The sequence below is a fragment of the Cariama cristata genome, unplaced genomic scaffold, assembly GCF_000690535.1.
Source record: "Cariama cristata isolate BGI_N322 unplaced genomic scaffold, ASM69053v1 scaffold13397, whole genome shotgun sequence".
Classification (NCBI taxonomy): domain Eukaryota; kingdom Metazoa; phylum Chordata; class Aves; order Cariamiformes; family Cariamidae; genus Cariama; species Cariama cristata.
In genome coordinates this window covers 14641-41146 of record NW_009626178.1, presented here as the reverse complement: position 1 = coordinate 41146, position 26506 = coordinate 14641, and the positions used below count along the sequence as shown (strand labels likewise).

The 26506-nt window shown below is 47.8% G+C and overlaps 2 protein-coding genes across 2 annotated transcripts in view; one reads left to right on the top strand and one right to left on the bottom strand.

The window, feature by feature from the left end:
- Positions 1–14990, top strand: part of FOXN4 (forkhead box N4) — a 15207-nt gene extending 217 nt beyond the window's left edge. Inside the window, exons 2-9 of the mRNA XM_009703921.1 lie at positions 10217–10380; positions 11247–11362; positions 11460–11573; positions 11726–11853; positions 12235–12322; positions 12410–12617; positions 13650–14033; positions 14649–14990. Of these exons, the coding sequence (XP_009702223.1) occupies positions 10217–10380; positions 11247–11362; positions 11460–11573; positions 11726–11853; positions 12235–12322; positions 12410–12617; positions 13650–14033; positions 14649–14899 (1453 nt within the window). The 3' untranslated portion in view covers positions 14900–14990. The remainder of the gene's footprint in view (positions 1–10216; positions 10381–11246; positions 11363–11459; positions 11574–11725; positions 11854–12234; positions 12323–12409; positions 12618–13649; positions 14034–14648) is intronic.
- A 3457-nt stretch (positions 14991–18447) lies between these two features.
- The window catches only part of ACACB (acetyl-CoA carboxylase beta), a 21528-nt gene continuing 13469 nt past the window's right edge, over positions 18448–26506 (bottom strand). Inside the window, 18 exon segments of the mRNA XM_009703922.1 lie at positions 18448–18574; positions 18699–18835; positions 19494–19670; positions 19908–20062; positions 20755–20867; positions 21340–21517; positions 21841–21976; positions 22222–22318; positions 22512–22608; positions 22774–22894; positions 22978–23121; positions 23664–23774; positions 23982–24102; positions 24253–24350; positions 24680–24949; positions 25170–25292; positions 25673–25828; positions 26362–26506. The exon segment at positions 26362–26506 is cut by the window's right edge and continues 53 nt beyond it. Of these exon segments, the coding sequence (XP_009702224.1) occupies positions 18448–18574; positions 18699–18835; positions 19494–19670; positions 19908–20062; positions 20755–20867; positions 21340–21517; positions 21841–21976; positions 22222–22318; positions 22512–22608; positions 22774–22894; positions 22978–23121; positions 23664–23774; positions 23982–24102; positions 24253–24350; positions 24680–24949; positions 25170–25292; positions 25673–25828; positions 26362–26506 (2506 nt within the window).

Here is a 26506-nt window from a genome sequence, read left to right as displayed (position 1 = left end):
TTTTTTAAGTTAACTGCATTATTTCTCCACTCTAAATTACATTTCTAAGCTGGTGACTGGTTACAATGCATTACTTATTCAGAAGCATTCCTGTTTAAAGTATTTTGATATTAACCTATGTTTGATAAATACACCTTCAAAGCCTTGGGCTGACCTTCCAGTAAACTCTCTCTACTGTATAAGAGTTGCCAGAGAAGGATATTCTTGTTAAGTAATAATTATTTAAAAGTTCCCTTTCAGATCACATTTTGTATTGTTATGAAGCAGTCATGGAGAGACTAAATCAAGTGCAATAGACACTAGAGAGGCTTTTCATTAAAACAAGTACTTACGTAGTACTCCAAAGCACTGACATGTCAAAGGTCTTCTAATATCAGTGGGAACAAACCTGGATTTGTCAACAGCCTTTGATAATTTACCTGTACCACTATGCATCCATTTATTGTTTAAAAGTATTGTTAGAAGTCACGGGATAGTTCTGCATGAATTACAGTGCACTGGGTTAAGTTAGGTTACATCTCGTCACATGATGCAAAGTTCCAAGAAATACAGAATAGCAGAACACAATCCAGTTCTCACAGTAAAAAAAAAAAAAATAATTTCTTGTTTTAAAATAAAGAGTGAGAGACTATCGCCTTCCTCCCAGCCTGGGGGTGTTTTCACCCATTTCTATGGCTAAAAGTGGTCTGCCGCAGGTATTCTTCTATCAGCCTCTCTCTATTCAAAATGCAAACACTGCACTGCAGCCTCTTGCAGCTCAACAAGTGATTTGTTATACTCTCTGAAGCCACTGTGGAAAAAGGTTTGTGGAACTCTGTTTTGCTGTTTGTTAAAGCACTGTTTGCTCTAGGCATTTTTGTTGGCTATGTAAATATTTGTAAAGAAATTATTCAGCATTTAATGAAGGGTGTGTATGAGAGAGACTTCTGGGTACTTATATTTAAGTCTCTATCTTCGGTGCCCTGAAGAACGTACCACCTTAACAAAGACCCTTTTTATGGAGGGAACTATTCTTTAACTCATAGCTGCAGAAAAAACCACCCTTTTGGGGGGAGAAAGATAGGATCTATCTTACTGCCAGTAAAGGAATTGTAAGAGTTTCTTCTTTTATTCAGAAGTCAGCTGCTTTTAAAAACTACTTTCAGTTCTCTGTTAAATATTTTGGACTCAAAGATCCCAGTTCTCTAAAGTTTTTAACCCACTTGTGGTTTCTTTAATGCAGCTTTAAAATGAATTATTTGACCTCATTTAATGGTAGCAAATTCTGATAAAAATGCATAAAATCTGAACTGCACCATAAATGCAGAGCAGTATTTGTCCTACTTCATGAGAAAACACTTTGGATTATGTAAAAGAAAATCTTTTAGACTGAATGATTTTAAGAAAAGAATAGACCTGTCAAATTCTATCAGCTCTGTTTACTCTCCTGCTGTCACCACAGTCCAAGACTGGAACCCACAGTCCCGAGTTCTCCATGGGGGAGCATCAAGGCTCCACAAAATGGGGAATGGCCTCCAATTAGTGAGTGGGAGGCTGGGGCTGTGCTGAGAATACTCTTCTGTCTCACTTGGAATCTTTCAATGGGACAGTTGGACTTGGAGGAGACCAGGCTTTCCTGCGAGTGTGCAGGAGGAAACACTGAAAAAGGAGGGGAGTGTGCACGCGCGTGTAAGCAGGGGATCAAACCAGCAAATACCGATAAGTTTTCATGTGGCTTATGCTTACAGTTTGAAATGATGGGATTTTATTTTATTTTATTTTTAAAATGGACAAGGACAAAAAAAATCTCTGATTTTAGCAGATCTTTGAATTCTGTGGATCCAACGCATCTGTAGTAAGTTTGATGTAGCACACAGAGTAGTGATGAAGATTAGACTGCTATGCAAAGTCCAGGGACTATTTGCACCGTAGTAAAATTATTTTAGATAATTATCTCTTGCACTGATGCAGCTGTGGGATATAAAACATCATGCTGTCCAGGAACGATTAAGGGCCATCATGTCTTCTCTGATGCCTGTGTTTTCATGGCACTGTCACTGCCTGGCTACCAATGCAAATACTTTGTATCAGCGGATGCCTCTCACTCTCCCAAACAAAATACCGCTACCTTCACTATTTTCATAATTGTAGTCGAGGCAGTTATTTCTGATGAGTTCATTTTACATTTCAGGGAATAAAAGCAGAGAATTGTAACACACCGGGAACTTTTAACCCTTAACCCTCTATTCTTGTTAATTATAATTAATAATCTAACATTATGTTTTAGTGTAAATATTTTGATTTTTAAATCAAAGCAATAGGCAAACTACAAGTTCACTATGCAGTGGTGTGCTTGTGGTTATTTCAGCACAAAGCTATGTAAATTATAGGAGCCAACACGAAGGCTACTAAATTAGTGGAGAGCTCCCATGGTCTTCAGTGGGCTGGAGCTAGTCTCTGAGAAATAAGGTTCTTCAGCTCGTGAACACTGTGGTCTTCAGGCAATGTTTTTAATTGCAGTCTGCAATCTATCCTTTTGCAGTCTAAAACCGGTGCAAGAGAAATAAAAGATCTACCGTGATGTACACAAGTGCAGAATGAGATTTAATATGCAGAGCCTGAGCAACAGAAGCCCCAGGGAGGCAGATGCGAGGACAAGGTGGGCCTGGACTGAGACTGCAAAAACACTTACAGAGCTGTTCTCTCCCAAAGAGGGCTCAATATGATCCTAATTCAACATCCTTGGTTTTCAAATGCAGCAGCATCCTTATTTTTCTCAGGGACTATCCCATTCCCAAACTAGGTACAGTTATGTGTGGTTTATTACATATCATATGATAAATCATGACACAAAAACCAGGCCATTAGAAGAGAGACAAAGAGTAACTTGCTATGGATTATCTGGCATATATGAAAATCCAAATTTAAGGAATCAAATCATTGCTCTAGGTAACAATGTGGCATCTATATTTTGAAAGAAATAACTAAAATGTGTAATTCTATTTGAAGAAATAACATTACTTAAGATGTAAAGCTAACCCTAGATCAACAAAATAAATTAACTTCATGTTTTGCAGCTCAGATTTTGTGTAAGGACCATGTTTCTGGTTTTCTATATTACTATGTATTTCCAGTTGACAGAAGCCTTACGTAGTCTTTCGAAGGCCTTGCAATGCATTTTCTATACATGTTAAACAGGAATTAAGTTTTAAATAGATATCTTTTTGATCAAAAGTTGTTACTTAATCACAAATCCTTCAACATATTAGTAGCCTATATCCTCCCTCACCCCATTTTAGTTGTCCTTTTGGTTCTTAAAAAATCGGTCTATATTCATCAGCCTGATTAAATTTTTGTCGTAGTAATTACTTTATGCTAGCACGGTTTAGCATAAAATCGTATTAAGAAGCATAGACACATAAACACGCAACCACTGTATTCCATATATTCCGGACGTGACTGCGTTATAGTGGTGAAAAAGGTGGAAACTCTTTATGACACACAGTGCGTTTTAGCTCTCCTAAGTGGTACTCTCATATCTGGCTTTGCACTTCGGTTTCTGAAGAGCAAGCTACAGCTCAGGACTCCTGACTGTCACCACTGGGGATGGATGGAGTCTGGGAGTTTGCATGAAGGAAATTTCTGCAGACAAAAGGTTACAAATGCATAACTAACGAAACCGTAATTGTTCCTGAAGAAAATGTCAGTGTCCATTCCCTTGACACCATGTGTGTCTGACAGGGAGTGAGATAATGACTCGATGTGTCGGAGGAATTTCATCACAGTAGTTGCTTCATTCTTTCGAAAAAATGTGAGAAACCTCCTAGGAATCAGTCAAACTCAGGCCACTGTGGATTGATTTAAGTGGATTAGCTCAACTGTTTCCTATGCAGTTCCTGAAATGTGCTAATCAGTATTAATAAAAAATTGTGGCCCTTGCTCCTCAAATTGTCTTGCGGTTACAGGCAGAGATGGGAAGGACTGGTTTGTCCCCAGGCAATATCTTGCAGGCTTCTCAGGCTTGTCTGCCTCCAGTGAAATCAGAACAGAGTTCATATCTTACCTCATAAACCATGCCTGACCTCCTGTTCAAAACAAGGAAACAGAAAAGGATTTTGGACTTTTTCAGCATTCCTGTGAGATCTCAGATGCTCATGGCACACCGCTCTTATTTTACCCGTTTTGAAAATCTCATATATGTGGAAAGCAGAATTGCTGTGTGAGTGCAGCAGCAAGTAGTGCAATTGAGACGGGTTCTTACGACAGTGCAAACCAAAGGGTAGTATATTTTATATTCCCTTTACACTGGAGTAAATAACTACAGGAGATGGCAGGCAGATAGATCAGTTCAGTGCTAATAAACAGCAGCTGAAGCAATGTTAAAAGAGAAAATAGCTTCCCAGATAGACAACGCTCCTTGTTTTGATAGAAAACATTCCTGTAGTGCCTGGTACTACAACACATTTTTGCATCAAGGAGAAGTTTATTTTGACATTAGTGACAGGTTTGGCTTTTGGTTTTGTTTTTTAACGAAACAGATTGTAGAGTCAGATACCGGCTGCATTTGGCAAATCCGAACCTAGGGCTGGTTATGTGGGTAAAGCACAGCAGGGAGCGAGTGGCTGGGAGTTCGGTGCTGACATTGCTGCTAACTTCCTCTTGAGCTTAAGCAGATCATGTAGGTCACTTCTAATTCAGTTTCCCTTCGTTTCGTACCAAAATGATGTAATGAGGGGTTGTGAAACTCGGAGCTGAAATCTATAAAAGTCTCCAGGAGCACATCTATAGCCTGTTCTGTTAGCGCTAAGTACCTTTGCAGAAGGTTTTTGGAGAATCACCTTCTCTTCTGAACCATGCTGTAAGAAAAGGAGAACAGCAACACCTGACAGGGTAACCATGCTATATGCTTTTTTTCCTCACTAGTTTTGGTTCCTATAATCCCAAGTTTCTTGAGCTGTAGCTGAGGAGGGATTTTCTGGTTGTCCCTGGAAAGCTGCCTAATTTCGGTTCTTATTTCCAGCAAGGTCAGAAATTACTCAAAGAACTTGAAGACAGGCAGGAGAAAGGCAGGCTGGTGGTTTGGGACTGGATGGGTGGTGTGCCTTCAAGAGATAAAGAAGAATTGCAGAGCGAAAGCAGCAGTGAGAGCTGCTGGCTGAACCAGGAGAGGAGCTGGTGCAGAAACAGGGAGGAGAGAGGCAGCGGGTGTGAGGGTGGAAAACAGAAACTACTGCGGGGAAAAGCCCCTGCAAGGGAGGAAGATGAGAAGAGAAGTCCATAGAGGGAAGGAGCAGAGCAGATGGAGTGAGGAGCAAAAGGAGATGGTAAAGTTGACTCCTTCAATGAAACGGAGAATGCTTCTCACCATGGAGACAGAAGAGTCACAAAACATAAAGATTTCCCTTGTGGTGTTTTACATATGAGAAATCACCTCGCTTGTTCCGAGGACATTATCTAATCCCAGACAAAATAAAACAGTTTCTCATCACCACTTCAAGAAGAGGTTTTCTTAGGACTCTTCCTGTTCAACTGTCACTCACACTGGATAAACCATTGCAAACAGCTAATTAAGAATCTATCACCCCTGATTGCTCCTACTTGTTGAACAGTTGTGTTACTTCAGCATAGACAAAAAGCTCAGTGCTGGCAATGGTAACGAAAATTGTCTGTTGAGTGAGAGACATCTATGGTTGAAGTTGAGTATGCCAAATGCAACCACCATGTTTTGGTCTGACTTTGTTTAGAACGGAGGCAACGACGAGTCACCACCACGCACTAATCCCTTTGAGAGAAGCTGTAGCATTAGATTCACCCTACAACATCAACCAGCGTGAGTGCTTTATGTCTTTTAAGGGGCAGACTCCAGAGCAAACAAGCAAACAGAGTCCTCTGAAGTGTGAATGGTGCAATATGCATAGAAATATGTAACTCTGCACACCATGTCATAAACTGAAACACCAGTTATTGGGTAAACTACCTGGAGATAAAGTATCTTAAGTATCTTTGTCATTGCTGAGCTTTCCTTTAGTCTTAACAAGCTTCTCTGGCAGACTATTCTATGACGATGTTGAAGAGACTGTCCCTATAGTCTCCAGTGACAAGTTCACCAGACTGTGGTGGTTGCAAATGTAGAAGTGGCTAGTTCACCTTGACAGTGGTTTCTGCAGTGATGAGCTACCTTAGATCCAGCTCGTTAGAACAGCTCAATGTGAGGAAAGATGGTAAAGTTAGATCTATGAATACAGATTCAAACTGAACTCTGATGTTAGTTGCAGATTCCCGCAAGGTTATGCCAGGAATTAACTTAATTCCATCTGGCTAGCTGTTGTGCCAGCAGGATGTACTTGATAGGGGGAAAAAAAAGTAGACATATCTTTAGGTACATCTAACTGATGATTTTGCACTGCTGGCAGGCTCTAGTGGGCTTGGTCAGATGTGCAACCAATGCAGGAGTCCAGTTTCTCTGTGACTGCAGGCAGGAAGGTCTGGAGCTCAATATTGGGAGATTTGGAAAGGGGTTTCATTCCAAGGGGTATTTTTCCTGATTCTGGAAAAGTAAACTTCATGCCAGCTGGCAAGTGGCCAAGATCTATTGCCTTGATTAGATAAATATATTGGGCAGTGCATGAAAGAGCAGATAGCAAAGACTAATGCTAGCACCGAGCATTTCTGTATTGTACCTATCATAGGTCTCAGGGCAGTTTTTACAGGAGGCCAGCATCCTCTGATACATAAATGAGAACGGAGGCTTAAATCCTCAGCATCATGTGGATTCTTACTAATGCAGGTGCCTTTCTAGGCAGAAACACATAGAAAGAGAAGAGTGTTTTCCTGCAGAGATCTGAAAGGGGGGTGGGGTGAAAAATGGAGTTGCATAATTTCACCACACCTTTAAAAATAATATCATGTTTGCAACACATTTGGTGTGACTGTAACCTTTTCTTCATAGGGGTTTAGTAGTTCAGCGTATATAGCAGAGAGCCCCGGGGAATGTGCAGCTGGGGACATTTTCGGTAGTGTGCATTAATTATAGCGTATCACTATTTATCTCATTTACATGCATTGAAAGGAAATGGCTGCTTTTACTACAGTGCCCCATTGTGCCAGGGGCTGTGAACACCCATCTAAAGACAGGATCTCTGACTCCTGAAGTTTACCCTCAAACGTGAGATGGAAAGGGTGGTGGAGGGGAACAGCATCAAAGTACACACGATATTACAGCATGTACTTATATATTTGTAGTTGTCTTGGCACAGGCAATTTTTCAGGCCAGAAAGATTGAACCCTAGGAGATTAAAATGTTAGGTATTACTGTGCATAGCTCTCTTTCCAGAGGCAGATAGTTTAAAGCAGGACACATATTGAGCCTGTGTATTGCAAGATAAGCTTGTTTTATGCTGCAGAATATATCTGGGCATTTAAAACTCCTCAGTCAGACAGCAATGGACATACTTCAAACAGTTTCACCTTCTTTAAACATATGAAATTTCAACATTGCTTTTGAAGACAACCTGACGAATGATCCTTAAATGTGAAATATTTTATTCTGATTAAATATACTTTTTTTCCCATTATTAATGAAAACAGTTATTCTGACAACTAACAAATCCCTAAAAAAAAGTGTAAGTGAACAGCCAGAGGTGATTTTAAAAGAACTGTAAAGTCAAATGGCTATGCCGTGCTAGGATGGGGAAGGGAAGGAAACAACCTTGTCTTGGAAAAAGAGCTGGCTCACACACTTGTCTAGTTATTATATATTATTGCATCTTCATATCTGTTTAGAATGGAGCCTAACGACTGTTATATCAACTTAAAAGTCCAGTCACCTTCCTTGCCCCCATTTGGATCCCCAGCATTTGTGCAAGGGGGAGAGAACCGTGTGGGTCTGCATCATGAGGATGCCGAGAGGGATACGCTGTGCGATGCTAACTGGCAAGTAGGAGAGTTGTAGTTCAAGCTTCTGATGGCATCCAACCATGCCCAGTGTATCGCTGGTCATTCCCACATCTAGAAAGAGCACCAGGATGAGTGCAGCTAGGGTGAGTGCAAAGCAGAGGTCTTTGTTTCCCGAAAAGCTAAAGCCGGGAAGGCTGCTGAGCACCACCGTGACTCCCGCGGTCCTCCAGTGCGGAGATGCTCATCCCATGCGGCGGAGCGGCGAGGGCATGTGGCGGATTCATTGCCTGACAGGAGGCGTGTGCAGTGGGTGCTGACCCTCACCGCCCATCTGACCTCGTTATTTGTTGAGGGAGCTGACTTGTCTGGAAGGACTGGCAGGGACCGGGGTGCCAGATGGCATGTGGATGTGTGTTGTGTGTCGGCTGTCATTCAGCCAGATTAATGTGAAGTTTGTAAAAAGGAGGAGGGGGTGAAAAAGAAAAAAAAAAAACAATTAAGCAAGAATCTCAAAAACAATCAAGGCCACGTGCCACCGGGCAGCAGTCGTTGGCCGCACAATGGGTTATCGGCTTCCCATGAATGGGCCCAACTGTTGCAAACGACATGAGCCTGCCCAGTTTTCAAATCATTTAATGCTCTTGTTTACTTCCAATCCAGCCAATCTCTGGGCCGGGAGAGCTGTCACCTGATGGTCTTTTTATGTATTTAAGTCCCAGGCCTCACAAAATAACTGAACAGTGGTAACCATGGCAATGCTAATTATTGCACTATAACTACAGTAGGAGAAAGAAAACACGGTAGGCTGGGAGAAAGATTTGAAGATGTTTTTTGGCCAGGATTTGAGCTTTTGGCTCCTGATCAGGTGTTGGATTTTTTTCCCTCCTTTTCTTCTTTTCAAAATCTTTTTACAAATAAATAAATTACATTCTGCTTTAAAGATCTCCCAGATAATTGTTTAGGGAACTTTGATATGTGTTTCTGAAAATCATGAATAGAGGCGCTGAAAGCTTCTGGGCAGCCAGGCACTAGAGTTCTGCCTTGTTCTTTTAAGCTGATTTAGAATCGTGTAAAACATAAAAGATGTTTCAGCAAGAGACCAGATTTATTTAAGGCTTCTGCATCGTCATTTGGCAAGGAGCACACAGTAGTCCCAACCAGCCGGCTTTAACACATTGATGGGAGAGTTCTTTAAAGCCTTTGTTTTGAAAGCAAAATCAACTACATCCAACTAAACTATGTTCTTCTGAAAGAGAAAGATGTTTTCCTGGACCTGAATCCCTTTGGGTTTACCCTGGGTATCTAATGATAACTTCCTGACATGTTGTAATTACTGCTTTGCTCCTCAAGATACCCATGACTTCCATAATACTGTTTAACATAAGTAAAAGTAGCTTAGCCCTTCATTTGCAGTAGTTCTTTTATTGACTTTAATGGGAGTTTTGACCACACAGGAATTCTTGAGTACTGTAAATATATTCCAATATTTCAGTTTTGTACTGTGCACGCTATCAGAAGCAAAACAAAACAGGTAGGACGGAGCATGCAGAATGTGTCAAAAACGGAGCTTTAAACCAAAAGCAGCCTGTCATCGTCATACCTCGGTTTCGTTGCTAAAGGCAGGCTGGGTGTTATTGTGCATTCAGTCACTACCTTTTCATTCTGATCCTTTAGTATGTCAAAAACTGCCTAAAAAATTGTTTCACATGCTTCATGGTTCCTTGGTAAGTGTCAGTAACTTCATACATCTGAATGGAAGAGATCATCAGTTTATTCTGTAAAGTTTTGTTTAGGCAGCAACTCTCTGCTGATCCGTCCCCACCAAGGGGATGCAGTGGCTGGGAAAAGCCCTCTCCAGGTGTTCGAGCCAGCAGCATACAAGACATCCTTGAGGAGCCAGGCACAGAAACTCCTTCCAAGGCTGGCTGCTCACTGGATTTCAAGGTTAATGAAAAATGGTCCAGTTAAAAGTCCTGACAGGTTTCTTCTACATCAAGGTCAAACAAGACAAATGTGAAAATAATGAACCAGCTTTGGTTTTGTTTCTCTTCTGGGTTCTTATGCCTTCTTCTTCTACAAATACTGCACAAGAAGTTTCCTTAACCAAAATGTTTCAAATTGTACAAAGGAACACATCACTAGGTAAAGGGCGGCAGTAACCAGCCAGCTGTTGTAACCAGTCAGCTGTTGAACCAAAGGTCGCATCTGAATTCTGCACAAGGAATTCCAGCCTGATGCATTTTGACTTACGTGAGCTTTGGCATCCCGGTCATCTCCCTTCTTGCCAGGGACAGTGTAGCAGCATCTCGGCTCTCTGCTAACCTTCCGTGCTATTTTGCAGACTCTTAACTTCTGACCCCTCCCAGCTGAGTGAAGATGACCTCCCCAGTGACTTACAGTCCTTGTCGTGGCTGACATCTGTTGATGTTCCTCGGTTACAACAGATGGCCAGTGGAAGAATGGATTTTAGCCTTAGTGCCCAGAATGCAATGCTACAACAGACAGGTAAACTGTTAGGATGTTAAATAACTGCTCTTTAAATGACACAGCCTACTGCCTCCTTTCTTTCCCCCCTACAGGTTAGCTTTCCTACTAGTAGATTCCTTTTAAGTGCATTACATTTTGCTTCCTGTCAGAAGACCCTGAGCCTGTTGTCTTCTGATAAGGGTATTGCTGATACATTTCCTCCATTTCAAGAGGCAGAGCGCCCTAGCAGTGACAACAGAAATCTTAGGATCCGATCGGTATTTCTGCTCAGTGTAGTTGCTGGTGCCTTGTTGCGTGAACTTGGGCCAAGGTATTTAAGACTTGCATTTCAGAGGTTTTCAACAGCTTTGAAATTAGGTAATTTGTCTTTCTTGTTGGTTTCAACACTGATGAAATTAAGAGTACCTTATTTACCTCATACCTGTTTGCTTCATAGAGACTTATAGCATATGTTCATTGAACACCTTTCTTTCCTTTGTGCACATCCTTTAGGTAAACACACTTGTTCCTTAAGGCATTCTGCTGAGACAGCTCAGCATATCATCTCACTTGCTTTAGAGCAGAAATCCTCCTGGAGTACAGATAGTGCCGAATATGGGGTTTTTTTTCTTTTGTAAGATACTGTGTCTGTAACACCACTGTGGACTCTTACACAGCTGTCATCTTTCATTCCCTGCATAACAAGTTTTAGAAGCAGCTGATGTCATCTTTGCAATTTGTGAAATGCTCTGGGTTCTTTTGGGATGGAAAGCCACAGAGCGGTGTGATTATCCACTCCAGAGCTTAGCCGTGTTCAATCGCGTCTATTAAAAATAAATGTCAGCTCTCTTTTCTGAAGTGTACTTTCATGCGAACATTCATTGCCTTTGCTTTCTCCAAAATAGGTCCTGTGGCAAGCAATATGCACTCAACAGGAGCACCTGGAGCAATGATTCATGTCCAGGCCAGCCTGCCACAGCGAATCCTGGGACTGAATTCTATTTCCACACACGGAGCAAATGTAAGAGTAGGCCTCGATGGCTTATTATTGCAACACTTCTTAGGAAAAGATGTTGGTAATTTCAAGACTGACACGTCTGTTGTCTTCGTCTCAGCAGATGAGCCAGTATGCTGTAGGTGGGCAGGCATCTCCTAGTTTACCAACACAGCAACAACTCTTTCCTCCTCCCCATTCACAGCAAGTGTTTGCCCTAGCACAGAACACCCAACAGGTACTGTTATTTGCTTGTTGTCTGTGTCTTGAAGTACCTGCCAAGATCATATCTAGAACTCTTTTTAAAGAAAAACCGTAAAATATCCCTAAACCTACGTACCCACGGACATTTTGCATCTGACATTTTCCTTCTTTTCTTCCTACGTACAGTGTAACCCAGCAGCAATCTACAACACATCCTATGGCACTCAGCCACATTATTCTCAGCCACGCCTGGCTCCTCATTCTGCCCAAGAGCTGCACCCGAAGCATTACCCCAAGCCGATCTATTCATATAGGTGAGTAGAGAGCGGAGTAGTGTATTGCCTACAGCCTGCATTGGGATGACTGTAACACTGTAGGTGTGGTAGCACGAAAGCATTTGATTCCTTTCAAAGGGAAGAAAAAAATCCCATAATCCACCAAGGAGTTCCATGGAAGCTGCCTCTGAGGGGCAGCAGGATTTTAGTTCCCGGACATCAGCATAAAGGTAGAGTAATACCACCGAGGATTAAAATCTGCAGGATCGCAGGGTGACTTTGGAGCACTTGAGAACGGTAACCCCATGAGCAGCCAGCTGCTTGTGTCTTAAGAGATGGGTCCGAGGTTGCTAGACCAGCAGAAGGCACGATGGCTAAACATACACAATCTGTTGTTTCTTGTATTTCTCTGTCCTGCAGTTGTTTGATCGCGATGGCACTGAAGAACAGCAAAACAGGCAGTCTCCCAGTGAGTGAGATCTACAGCTTCATGAATTTTTTCTTCAAGGTATGTGTATACCTGAAGGGTGGAAGTAGAACATCACAAATACTTTGTTTGTGCCTTATTTCACTAACATCCTCCTGCATCTTTCAGACAGCCCCTGATGGCTGGAAGAACTCTGTGCGCCACAACCTGTCTCTGAATAAATGTTTTGAGAAGGTGGAGAACAAGATGAGCGGCACCTCTCGCAAAGGGTGCCTGTGGGCTCTCAACCCTGCCAAGATCGACAAGATGGAAGAGGAGATGCAGAAGTGGAAGCGGAAGGACTTAGCTGCTATTCACAGGAGCATGGCTAACCCAGGTAGGGCTTACTTTACGCTTTTACTATGTGTATGAGAGGCAAGGGGGAAAAATGACTATTTGGCCAGGAATGCATGAATCTTAAGAAATAAGTTACACAGAACAGAGGTGGCTAGTGCAGAGCTCTCATGCCTTGCAATGGCCTCCTCCTCTGAGCTGCTCGACTGAAATACCCCATGCTCTGCACTGAATGAAGTCATTGCTGCTGCCCTGAGGTTGGATGGCACGGCAATACACTACAGCAGGAGGAGGTAACTGAACTGATGGTTAGTTTTGGAGGCCCTCAGTGCAAATTGGTCCCCAGCTTCAAATGGATTTTCTTTTTCCCCCGTGCTAACCTATGTAGCGCATCCAAAGCCTTCTGAGGAGTTGTGCTGCCTCCAGTGTTGGTATTTATAGTGTCACATTTTAATGCAGATTTTTGCTTGCTCCTCTGCAAACTCTCCCTCTACTAAGACTTTCTCATTCTTATTTATAAAGACACATGTTTTTTAAGCTTTCAGGAGCTTGATATTGGCAAAATCAACTGGATTTTTTTGCTGGAAAATCTGTAACATACAATCAATGATAAATTACGTTCTCCTTTGCTTAAAACCAAAAGTGCCATTGAAACTGTCAGGAGTCTCTCGTACGAAGGTTATTTGAGATACAAGCAGAATTCAGAGTATCCCTGTGAGCAGGAGACCTACTGAGGATGCTTAGTTCTGCGACTGCGGGTCAGCTGCTATCGGTGGCTTGGTCACTTTGTGTAAGTCTCGTGCGATCATTTCTTTATCTCAGTTAGGGGTAACCATAGAAGTCAACTAAGGTGTAAGGGCTAAAGGTAGCGAAGTAGATGGCATTTCTTTGCTCTCTGCACAGTCAAAGCCTGCCTTCTGCGCCACATCTCATACAATGATGAACACTGCCTGTTCAGTTTTATGGCAAAAGCGCGTGGCTGTGCTCACTTGTGAAAAGCTTTGGCCAGGCCCTGCTTGAACAAATGGGTTAAACTGTCTCTTTTCTTCCTTGGGAATGGGTATCGCTTGTGCAGAGGAGCTAGACAAGCTGATCACTGACAGACCTGAGAACTGCAGGCGGCCCAGCAAACAGGCAGAGTCTGAGGTCTCCACTCTGAACCACATGGCAGCAGCCCAAGGCCGAATCCCCATCTCCCAGCTGCAGCCTCAGCCGATCATGACGCTCTCGCTGCAGTCCATCCCCCTACATCACCAGATCCAGACCCAGGCTCGCATCGCCCCGGACTCGCCAGCACCTGCACAAACGCCTCCTCTCCACACTCTGCCTGACATGAGCCACAGCCCTCTTCCCCACCATCCCATGGGACGCGCCCCTCCGGACTTCCTGAACATGACAGCAGACATGAACGCGGAGGTGGATGCTCTTGACCCAAGCATTATGGATTTTGCATTGCAAGGTACAGGAGAAGGGGTAGGGGAGGGCATGTTATATGGTTATGTAGTCACTGAATATATAACCAGGGTCCTCAGCAGGATGCTCTGGGCTGGGGTGTAACTGAACTAAAAACTTGTGCTGGGTGCTAGCCTCTGCAGCGTGATGTCCCTGGCCTTCCTCCATGTGTTTCTGCCCTGTGCTAGATGGGACAGCAAACCGCCTTCATGGTTCAAGCGCAGGCACTGCAGTAGATGTGAGCAGGGACATCCAACTAGCTGAATCTGGGACACCACATCTCTCTGCCCATGGGAAACCATAGATCTACTTGTGTCGTGGTTTTTCCCCTTCTGTAAAAGGAGAACTTCCCTGGCTTATATGGCGATGTCCAGCATGGTCCCAGGGTTTCTGGTTAGCACATGGTAGATAGATGCTGCCCGGAAAGGTCTGGACTCCTGCTGGAACCAGAGGATTTGGGGGGAACAGACACACTTTCTGCCTTTGAGCTACACGTGGTATCATCTGCAAGCAGCACTGGTCCTAAGCAGTGGGTAAATCCCTTTAGTTATGGACTGACCCCTACGCACAGGGCCCGGGTGTGTTGGATGTGTTGCTATGACCAGAATTTAATCTTTTAAAGGTAACATATGGGAGGAAATGAAAGACGACAGCTTCAGCCTTGATACTCTGGGTGCCTTTAGCAACTCCCCGCTCCATCTCTCAGACTGTGACCTGGGCACCCCTGGCCTCACCCCTGTCTCCAGCGGCAGCGACCACTCCTTCTCAGACTTGCAGGTCACCGGCCTTTACACCACCTACACAACACTGGACAACGTAGCGGCAGCTCAGTACATGAACCCCCAAGGCAACAAACCCATCGCTCTGCTCTGAAGTTTGCACCATTCCATGGACCTCCGACGCAGGGGCCAGTTTCTCCCGTTAAATCCGACCTGAAAGCAATAAAAGAGCTCCTCCTGCAGACGCTTGGAACGTGTTGGCTATTTACTGGGACACAGCATGTGATGCCAAAATAAATCAAACTGTTACTGGTAGAACCACTTTCACCCGTGGCAAGGCTGAGGAAGGGGCACGGACACTCACGTTGCAGGATTGGTGAGCTCTCAAGAACGACCTGGAAAGCATCAGTCAGCATTTTTTTTAACTTTCAATAAAACGGAACTGAGCTAAAAAAAGTCCAGTTTAGGTAAATACATTTAGTTGACGACATGATCAGGACTTACATGCGGACGCTGTTTGATCACCACCTACACAGAAGCCAACACAAGTCAACGGGCTGGTCAGCACCAAGTTGGAGTCCAAAATGTTTGATCATGTATCATGTATATCTTTTTTTTCCTTAAATTGCCAAAAAACTATTGCCATTGAACATTGGCCACACACGGTTTCTGGAGACACTTGCCCCACTAACAGTTTTCTGACATAACTATTGTTAATTTATTGTTATGAGATAGGAAAAAAAGGAGCAAAAATACTACAAAAGAAAAATCAAACCCATAGCAGACAACAGTTATATCTAGATTTAAAAACAAAGTCCTCAGCCCATGAAGGAAGTGGTACTACTGAATTATTAAACTGATTGCTGGCTAGAATATTGTAGGAATTATGCCTCTTTTTAGGATTTTTTGAAAACAAAAAAAAGATTAGATTTGTTTATAGTCTTGTGTATTGTGCTTCTGTCTATTCTTGTGCTAGGCAGTATTACTATTTGTAAATTTATTTATATTTATTGTTATGAAGAGAAAGAAATTATGTAAACTGAGCACTGTTCAACTTTTTAAAATGCTGCAGTAACCTGTTTTACATCCACTAAATTATTCATAATCAAAAATGCAACCATTTTCATCACTGTTGTTACACTACATTTCTTTTAAATAAGCACTTTTGATACTGTGAAACTCATATTTTTTTAAAAAAAATTCAGAGACCAAATATTGTAACTGTACCATTCCAATTCATAATAGTCTTTCTTTCCTAATTAACCAAGTAAAATTGATTCTAATGTAGTTTTTTAAATTTTCAAACCCTGCTTTATACTTGCTAACATAAGTTGCAAAAAAGTGCGATGAAACATCTGAAGATATAAAAAGCAAACTGTATGTTGGAGTTTAGCATTTAGTCTACTTATACCTCTATGACCATGAAGTAATATTTATATCTCGTGTTTTGTCTGTTCCTGTGCATTAATAGAATTTCCCAGTCTGTGGGTTCCCGGTATTGTATCCATGTGCTCACAGGCTCCTCTCCCCCACACTGCTCCACGTACCAAAACCCTGGAGGGTGCAGGGTGCTGGAGTCACCTTTTTCCTTGAAAATCACTGTTGTGAAGATCGAGGACTACAAAATGTCTGTGCCTGTATCTTCCCCAAGTGCATACGGCCACGGCAACCTCTTCCAAAAGGGCACGATGCTCCATGGCATAATTTATTGTTCAAGAACAAATGTGATTACTGATCATTTGCTGTGATTGGCGTCATCTATGATGTCTTCATTTTTTTTAAAATAAATATTTCTTAGCACTAAGCCTGGGTCATTCTAGATATGCTCCGTTATAATGACGCTGGTGTCAAGCGAGCCCTCGTCACACGGCACGCTGCAGCTTGGCCTTAAACAGTAATTCCCGAGGCATTTGCTATGGAAATCCAACCCAGCGAGGAAAGATTCATGCAACTTATGGATGGCGATAAACGGACAAAGCTCCGACACGTTTGACTCCAGCCGTGCCGAGGAGCAGGCCCTTCTCTTGAATCAAAGACTTGTGTGTTTACAGGCCACCACTAACAGAAAAGAATCTCAGCCATGCACAAAGCCTCTGTAGCGCCCATCTGCAAAGGGAAGCAAGGGCTTATCTCTAAAAAAAGCAGCTTTCCCCAGGCTTCATTGCCTTTACAGACATAAAACCAAGTTGAGGGTTTGTCCCTGGCTCAAATCCTCCAGGAGAATAAGAGTTTACAGGTATTTACTCTATTAACACTTTCTCCTGAAAATCACTGTAGCTAAACGCGTAGAAAAGCTCTGGTTTAGGGACAGGCGTTCGCAGGAGGGAAGCTTGGAGATCTACATCATTTATACAATGACAAAAGAAAGAGAGGTCAGGAAAACTTCCTTCAGAACTGTGCTCACTTTATTGGCCGTGGTTTGGCTCTCGTACGGCGAGCATCAGCACCCCCTTCCCTGACAAAATGCAGTGACACCTTTCAAACCAGAAAGCATCTAGTAACACCTTTTCCACCCACAGGAGACCCCCCCACAGACCCTGGTGGGACCCCGCAGCCCAGGCATGACCAAGGAGGTGCCCAGCACCTCCAACGCCATGGTAATACCAGCACTGCACCTGGACCAGGTGTCCCACCTTCCATTGCCATCCTGCCTCCCCCTTTGCGAGCCAAAGCTAAACCTGTGCTGGTGAAACGATGCACCCACACAGCCAGAGGCACTGGAAAGCACATGTTCAAATTTCCCCCTCCATGAACGAAGCTGATTAAAGGCCACCTGAGAAGCAAGGTACAGGTTCAAGCAGATGGAGAGCTCGCCCTGGCTCCTGGGCTTCAGTGGAGGAACTGAGTCGCTGGGGCAGGAGAACCTGGAGCCGTGTCCTCCCTCCTCTCCATCCTCCCCAGGAGTCACAGGCTGAAAACACCCAAAGAAGCTGTGGCAGGAGCCAGGACAGACACGAGACAGGTGAGAGGAACAGTCAAGTCAAATGGTGATGGATCCATTGATGTTCCTGCTGCAACAGCTCCCAGCATGGCTCGCTGATGTCTTTTCTGGATCATCAGCTACTCATAGTCACATCTACTGATCGCTCCCCAACAAGGGGAAGGATGAGACAAATTGCTCCTCACAGTTCCCGAATTTATTATAAAATGTCAGTTTGAGACTTCTTCTTAAGCAGGGTTTACATTTCCTTGTGCCAGTGCCCGGTCAGCTTCAACACGGCCACACAGAGACCTCCTCCTTCGTCCCGCTTCCCTGTGGTGCCCAGGCCAGTCGGTTTGTACTTCCAGCTCCGTCCCATCTCATGAGATGTGTCTGACACTGGTGCCTGTTTTAAAGGCTAAGGCCAGGGCTTGCAACTAAAACACAGTAAAAGATTTTAGATTCTTTTTTAAACCAACTTCTGCACTAGGTCCAGACTCCAGACTTGGCTTGGGACCAGTTTATCTTCTGCCAAGCCACTCCTCTGACGAATGTCCCCAGCGCCAGAGGGAACTTCACATGGATGGCAAGACCATCTTCATGGCTTAAAATACAAACGCTGGCATCCTTTATTTAGGCACACGACTAAGAAAGAGTCCAAGGCTTCAGCTGAAGGGCTGAGGAACCGGGTGGGGAGGCGAGGTCTGGCTTCTGAGCAGCAGTGTGTCCTGGTGCCCCTCCTGCCCCGCGGCAATTGCCCTGCACGCTGACGGGCCACTGGCTCAAGATGGGCCATCATTATCCACCGTCGACAGGAGATGGGCAATCTGGGCCTTCTGGGCACGGGTGATGTGCTGAGACATCTGGATGATGCAGTCCATGGCCACCTCAGGGTTGGCTTGGACCAAGCTGCAAGGCAGATGGGAGAGGGCAGCTGCATTGGAAGCAAGAACCGCCTTGTCCTCGCCACCTGCTGTCCCCAAGCCCAGGGGACAGCATCACCCTTCGCACCCTGACTCCCATGGCCACTCACCTCCGGATGCGCTTGAGCACGTAGTCCCGCTTCAAGTACTTGATATTCTCCCGGATGGCCGACTGGGTGCCGTCGTCCTCTTGCATGTGCTTCTCCAGCCACTCCACCACCACCTGGTTGTTGTCCCAGAGGTAGCCCTGGGGAGAGCAGCACCGTGGGCAGGGGGTCCTGCTGCCTGCACAGCCTGAGCCCCCCTTTCTGCTGTGGCCTCAGGCTTTTTCTTCCCATGACAAAACCAGGCAAAGGGATTTGTCTTCTCAGGCCCGCACGTATGGCACAGCACAGCACAGCGAGTTCCTCCACTCCCATGGCACAGCCACGGGGTAAAAGGTTCAATCTGGAAACTGAAACTCAGGAAACCTTTGTGGACTGTTTAAAATGCAAAAAGTCACAGTAAAACGTGTTTCCTTTGCATGCCCTCACCTCCCAGCTCAGTAAGCACAGGACTGACATGGTGATGTGTGTGTGATGAGCAACTCAAATGCAAAGACCCCAAGTCTCACTTCTGCCCTGGGAAGCCCTATCTGACAGCAGAAAAATGTTTATTTGGGGGCCACCTTGCTACCGCTGAGCACCAGCACCCAACCGAGGTCACTCGATCTGAAGAGACAGCCGCAGCCTCAGGGCTCCTCGGCCACCCACCCCGGCACAGGCTGCAGAACAGTAATTCCCATCGCACGTTTAAACCCTCAGGGAGGCACTGACGAAACAGCCACAGGATGGGAGAGCGAGGTGACAGCCCTCAGGACCCCCCCTGACGGCAGGGATGCCTTGGGAAGCTGGGGTTGGGGGTACCTTCACGGCTCCTTCCGTCTCCATGAACCAGCGGCGCAGCATGGACTGGATGTGGATGTGGCTCAGCTCGCTGTTTGCCTTCAGGACCTCCGCCTTCACCACCTCCTCCAGCAGCAGCCGTCGCAGCCGCCAGTAGAGGAAGGAACGGGCGGTCTTCCCCTCCAGGATGTCCATGTCCTGCAGAAATGGGGACACAGCCCAGGTTCGCCTTTGCAGAAGGAAGAGGAGCTGATGTGCAGCGCCGGCGGGTTTGAAGGCAGCTCTGCTGGGCTGGAGCGGAGAGCAGCGCCCAGGCAGGAACGGCACGTGGAGCTGCAGCCCAGACCCTCGGGACGGGAACTTTCCCGCCCGCCTTCGTGCCGTCGCTGCAGAACTCCCTGTGCCAAGCCCCTTCCCACCGATGCCCTGGCTCACCGTGATGACGCCTTTCTCCTGCATGCGGCCCGGGGTGTCGTGCAGGTCGGCGAAGTGCACGGCCACCTGGTAGTACACGGGCAGCAGGAGCTCCTCCCGGGCCTTGAGCTGCTTCTCCAGCTCCCTGCGCTGCGCCTCGGACAGCTCGGGGGTCCCTGTGGGATATGCCGTGCTGAGCAGCCCATTTGTTACCCCTGTGATGGGGTCCACAGCCCCACCACAGGGTCTGGGCTCTGCTCCGTGCTCCTCCATCAGCCACCCCCGCCAGGAAACGGGGTGCCCAGCGTCACACCCCTTCGCTTTGGCACACTTACACCCCTGCTCAGAGCCCAGCCACAGAAGGCCATGGCCACCAAGGGGCTGCACCGTGTTCGGTGCCTGCACAAGAGAGGTGGGAGGTGGCATTTGCAAGGACTTTGTGGAATGTGTTTTAGCAGGGTGGAGGGACATGGGGGCAAGGACCTCCCCGCGCAGCCCCCGCCATCCGCTGCAGGCAGGAGCCAATTGCAAGGTGAAAGGAGACACAGGAACTTAAAGACAGGGCATTAAAGGCAGCTTCTGTGCAGCTCTCTGATGACTCATTAGGTACTGATTCAGCAAGGCCATTGCCATTCTTCATCTCAAAGCACGGGAGAAAAGTCCAGCACCATTTACGGAGCCCCCAGGAGATACAGGGGTTTTAAAGTACCACCACATCCCCTTGGCAGGCTCCACCATCAGAAAAGCCATAAAGAATTTTCACGGAGGAACACTAAAGGATTTCCTGATGGTTGCCACCATGGTGTTGGAGCCTCATGTTTTAACTTACCGCTACCAATGCCCAAAGGCTGAAACACTCTTCCCTTACCCAGCTGCTCAACGAGCTTGGCATAGACCGTATCGATCCTTCTCATGGTCTTCACCAAATCTTTCTTTCTGAACTTGATCTCCACTGTTCCTCCAGGCTCCAAAATGCCTCCCCTGGAAGGAAAGTTTGGTAAAGCAGGGACTCGTCTGCATGGATGAATAAGTCCTGGGGAAAAAAGGTCCAGGCAACTCTCTCTTCTAAGAATTAGGGAGAGAAAAAAAAACTAAAAGCGTTTTGTTTCCAGTCTGGGTTTCTTGCCTATCCTCCCACTCCTTACAGCTTGCTCCAATGTGCATTAACTCAGGTTAGAGAAAAGGCCTCCTGACCCCCAGAACCATGTTTTACTTGCCCACAGCCTTCACTGGACGCAGGAGGATATCCCCAAGGAGATACCTGCCATGCTGCTCTGTAAGAGCCCTGGAACTTCTAGCTGATGGCTTTGATTAACTCAAGGGTAAAAAAATACACACCTCAAGTGACCGGAGGTCTCTGCCAGTGGGACTGTGACTCTGCAGACCCCACGCACTGGCTCTCATTTCTCTGCACGTGAGCTGCAGAGGATGCACATGTATTTTGGATGCTGACCTGCTCTCCTTGTCCGCGTAGAGCTCCATGTACAGGGGGTTGATGGTGGAGTCAATGACCACCCAGGAGCCTCCCCGCAGCTCCGCGTGTGGAGGGATGTAGACCAGGACAGGTTGCTTAAAATCCCGGAGGCTATCGACAATTAAGGCGCCGAACTTCAACATTTGGTCGTACATGTCTGAAAGCCAAGGGGACTCAGTGACTGGGCACCCCGACTGCTGTGGGCCAGGTTATTGCCCCTTGCCTCCTTCTAGCTGCCCAAAGCCACCTTCTCCATTGGAGAGACCAAACAAGGACCCTAAAACCAGCCCAGCAGGAAACCACCAAAGCCTTGGGACCTGGGTCCTGGCGATGCCCCATCACCTCCCCAACCCAATCCCGCATCCCAGAAGGGTGTGGACAGGACCCTGGTAGGCTGGGTCATCCCAGGACACTGTGGGGTGGCAGGAGTGCTGGCAACTTGTCATGGCATGGGGATCTGGGCACCCCAACCACAGGTACCTTTCATGCCGCTGGAGAAGCCTCGCCAGTTGGCGAAGATCATCAGCGGGAGATGCTCCCGGTTGAAGTCCCGAATAGCCTGGGATGTTTTAAACGCAGAATCTGGAAACCAGACCTGCCCGGCCTGCTGGATTATCTGCAAAAGATGGCAAGCAGCAGTGCTGAGACCAGTACCGGTGCTTCCTGGCATACCACATTGGCAGGTTGGTGGCATGTGGCGTTCAAAAGCTGGAAGAAAACAAACTGACCAAGCACCCTTGATTTCATCAGTCTTTAAGGAAAACCAAGACATGCCAAAGGATTATACTAAGCTTTTTCCCTGCTCTTCCCTGCAGCCTCCTCCCGATTGCTGCTCAGCTGCACCAAGGTCTCCCCACGCACCTTCGCCTCTGAGTCCGGGTTGGCAGGGTCTGCGGGTATCGTCACCTCCACAGTGCGGGTCTCAACGGCGATGACACCCACGGGGAGACCTCCCAGCCTGCAGCAAGGCAGGGTGGCCTCAGCAGAGGCCAGTTCCCCTCCACACTGCACCCCAGCCCCACTAGAGAGGTTCCCCCCATCACCATCCTAAAAGCAGGGCCATGGCCAGGGCTTGAGTGTGCTTGACCATGCATGCAACCTCCCCACATCGCGCTCTGTCCCGGGGCTCCATCCCCTGCTCCCAGCAGTACCTCGCTCTGCCAACCACAACTGTCTGAGCCCACGGCCTCATGATCTCCAGGAAGCTTCCCTGGTCGAAGAAGCCACTCTGCCAGGTCCCCTTGAGAGCTGCAGAGCAGAGGAAAAAGCAGAGCAGCACAACAGTGAGCACTGAAGGGCTCCCTGTGCACCAGCCCACAGCAAAAAGCATCTTCTGCACCGGAATGGGGGTTTTGCAGCCACAAAACACATTGGGGAGCATTGCTGCAGAGATCTCAGGCTACCCTCACTTACTTGGATGGGGTCTCCCTGCCAGCATCCACCTGGGGTCGTAGGGGACTTTGGAAGGGACAAAATCGATTTCTCTTTCGATGGGGTCACTTACGGCAGTGATGGGCACAGGGCTCTGGTTATCCTGCAAGGGAGAGCCCCGAAGGGCAGGTCACCAGCCAGGCATGGGGTTACACCCCACACCGCCGTCCTGCAGCACCCTCCTACCTTGGGTATGTACGAGAGCCACTGCAGGATGGTGTAGACCCCCTCAAAGTCATCCGGGACGGTGACATGGGAAACACCGTTATTATGCATGATCTGCACGCCTCCCAGCTGGTTATTGGATGTATAAACTTCACGTCCCAACACCTAGCCAGAATTATTAACAGAAACACAGATCTGTCTCTGCTAACCCAGGAGCTGCTCCTCCTAGCTCCATTTATTAAGTCAAACCTCTGTACGGGCACGTTCCCTCTGGCTTGAGGCTGCATTTCCACCACTGTCTACCAGGCTGGTGTTAAAGCAAAGCGATCCTGCTTTAGACAAGTGCAGCGGTTTAGCTAAGCAGGTTTCAAACCAGCTCAAACCAGTACAATTCTGCCCAGAGATGGGTCCTGCCCCTGGGATTGGAGCCAAACAGTCCCCATGGCAGCTCTGCCGTCCCACCCTGCCCCAGAATCGATGCACCATGACCTGGTCCCTAAAGCAATACCAAATAGCTGCGGGGTGGCATCCTCTCCGTTCTCAGCCAGACAAGCACAGTTGCAGTTCCCCTGCAGCTCCTCCAGACAATTCCCACGAGGTGACGTGCAGGGAACTGCCACCTCTTCCCATGGGACAGGGAAGGAGCTCATGCATGTAGCAGTGAGAGGGACAGCGCCGGGGGAGGACACGCGGCCAGAGCACAATACCTTATTGAGAGCCGTGACACCGGTGAGGATGATGTGGGAGTTCTCCACCTGGATGACCCGCTGGCCCAGCCTCACCAGGTACGCTCCGATCCCGATGGCACGACAGGTCACCTGGGCACACGCACAAGGACACGTGGGGTTATTGGGGAGAAAGGGCTGCAGCAGAGTCCGCGAGCACCGGGAGAACGATGCTCTGCAGGGGGCTGCACAGCCAGGTTGCACCAGGTCACTTATTGCATCCTGGTATTCCCCTAGGGTGACCTTAAGAGCAAGTAGGAGAGAGGAGGAGTGGAGCAGGGGAAGGGCCCACGCCTGTACCATGCTGATGGTCACTATTTCGTCGTAAGCACGAGAGGACTCCCCAGCGATGGTACCGGCGGCTCTCAGGTTTTCCACCCCAAATCCATTGTCCTTCCCGATGATGTCCAAGAGGACATACCTGCGGGGAAAGCAGAGCCACGGTGGTGTGGGTAAGATAGAGGGAAGAACTCACTTGCATTGTCTGTCTGGCAGGATGCTGAGCCGGGATGTGGGATGTAGGGCAGGGCTGGGGGCGGCTCTGTGCACCCCATGGGATAGCGGGGCTCACCTGGACTCCCCCCATTCCTCCACATGCTCACAGTGCACCGAGTTCATGGTACTGATCCTCGTGTAATCCTGGGGAGTCAGGTACAGGTACTTGAATCCCTGTAAAATCAAGAGGAGGAGGATGAGTTGCAGAACCCCCCCAAGCACACGCTCATGTGGGACACGGCCCCTCTCCAAACCCACCTCGTGCATCAACAGCAGCTCAAGGTCCAGGGCTGGACAGAGCAGCCATGCCAGCACTGGCACCTTTATCTCCACCCCACTGGGGAAAGCAGAGGGAACCATCCCTGAAGCACTGGGTGCAGGTGTGGGCTCACCCCCCAACACTGATCCCACAGTTTTATGTCCCAGTTTAGCTCTGGTCCTTCCTTCCCCAAATAAGTCCTCTGCTGTTTTCCGTGACGGCAGGAGGGGAGGTGCCCACACACCTTGTAGGGGTCCGCGGGGTCCACCCAGGCCACCTGGAACATGTGCTTTATCTCATCGGCAAAGCCGATGCGGGCACCGCTGTTGGCGGCGATGTAGATGCGGGGGATGCCTTCGGCCCGCGCCAGCTCTGAGGCCCTCAGGAAGACCAGGTCCTCCTCCGGCCCAAAGGAGCCAATCTTGTGCGTGATGTCATTGCAAATGAGCACGATGTCCCGGCCTTTTGGATACTCAGGGGTCTTCAGCTTCATTTTGAAAGCAACCATCCCCACCTGCCCCAAAACAGCACAAGGTCACAGGGCAGGCTCCTCCAGAGAAATGGGGTCAGAGCTGGAGACTGCATCAGCCAACGGACAAAACGCTTGCTGGAGGAGCATCCCCTGGGCTTTAAACACAGCCAGACCAGGAAAGCCACCAGCCATTCCCACCTGCCGCAGCACAGCTTCCCCCGGCCCATCTCTCTCCCCTCATTCCCAAAGCATCCCCTGCTACCTCATTCCCTCCGGGGACCCTGTTCATCTGCACCAGGTGCCCCTGCGAGTCCAGCACCAGCTCGGTGTAGGTCAGGAGGTCCTTGGGGTGCAGCTCTGAGGAGCCCCACAGCTTGAAGAGAGCCTGCAGAGACACCGGGCACAGGAGGAGCTGAAAGCACGGGGCCGCGGCAGCTCCGAGGCCATGGCTGAGCGCAGACCCGCACTCCTGCCGCAGGCTGGGACGTGGGGCGAGCAAAACTTGGTGTTAGAGCCCACCCTGCGGCAGACCTCCTTGCAGGGGGCTTTCTGGTTCACATCCTCCACAAGTGCAACCACAGCAGTTTGCAAGAGCTAGGAATCGGTTTAAAAATGCTTCGTATAACCAAAAATGTTGGGGCTTGAGCTCTTTTCTTTTTCTCCTTTGTTAGCTCAGGGGAGAGGTGTCTTTTCGCCAGATGGGGAGGGTGGGGAAGAAAACCAAATGCAATAATTTGGAGTTTCTTTCTGCTCAGCCAGACTGACCTGTCTGATCATCTCCGGGAAGTCATACACGTAGGTTGTGCCCAAGGACTGCGCCTGGAACCGCTTGGCCTGAAGCAGGTCCTTGGTGACGTAGGGGGTGTTGATGAGCATCCCGTGCTGCAGCCCCTGCTTGTCCCCGTATGACTGAAACATGATCTGGAGAGAAGGGCAGAGCATCGGCTGCCTTCCCTCGGCGTCCAGCCAAGTTCTCTCTGCAACTCTAAGGTGCAAGGGCCCCCGCAGGGCTGGAGCATTGCTGAGCTTTGCCTGGCCCTGATGCTCATGCCTGTGGCTTGGCTGGTGGAAAACGTGATTTTCCACCCCACTCTTTGCTGTTGAGGGGACAGAGTGCAACACTGCTGTGCTGCAAGTACCAGTAACACCCTAACGCTGAGCTTCGCCTCCCAGACCAAAAACTGCCCTACTTCGCACCCGCAACACCCCTGGGGATCAGCATCATTTTGGAGCAAAGCATCAGCCCAAGGGGCCCAACTAGATGCAGCACAGGGGAGTGAAACCGGGCCAGCCCTGGGAATGCTGCTGCACAGTGCCGGGGGCTCTGGGTCGGACCAGCATTGCAGGTGCATGAGGATTTTTGCAGAAACCACCCCAAAGCTTCGCCGTAGTCGATAACTACTCAAGCAGTCGTGGTTGGGTTCAGCTTGCAGCTGCGGCCTGCGGTTACTCACGCTGCCGGTGCTGGGGTCCCTCACTTCTTTGTAGAGGCTGATGTCCAAGTAGTAGCCGGACTCGTTGGTCAGGAAGAGGCGGATGGGGATGGCGGTGGTGGTGGGCGTCAGGCGGATGTTGATCTTCACCTCCGCCTGCAGGACT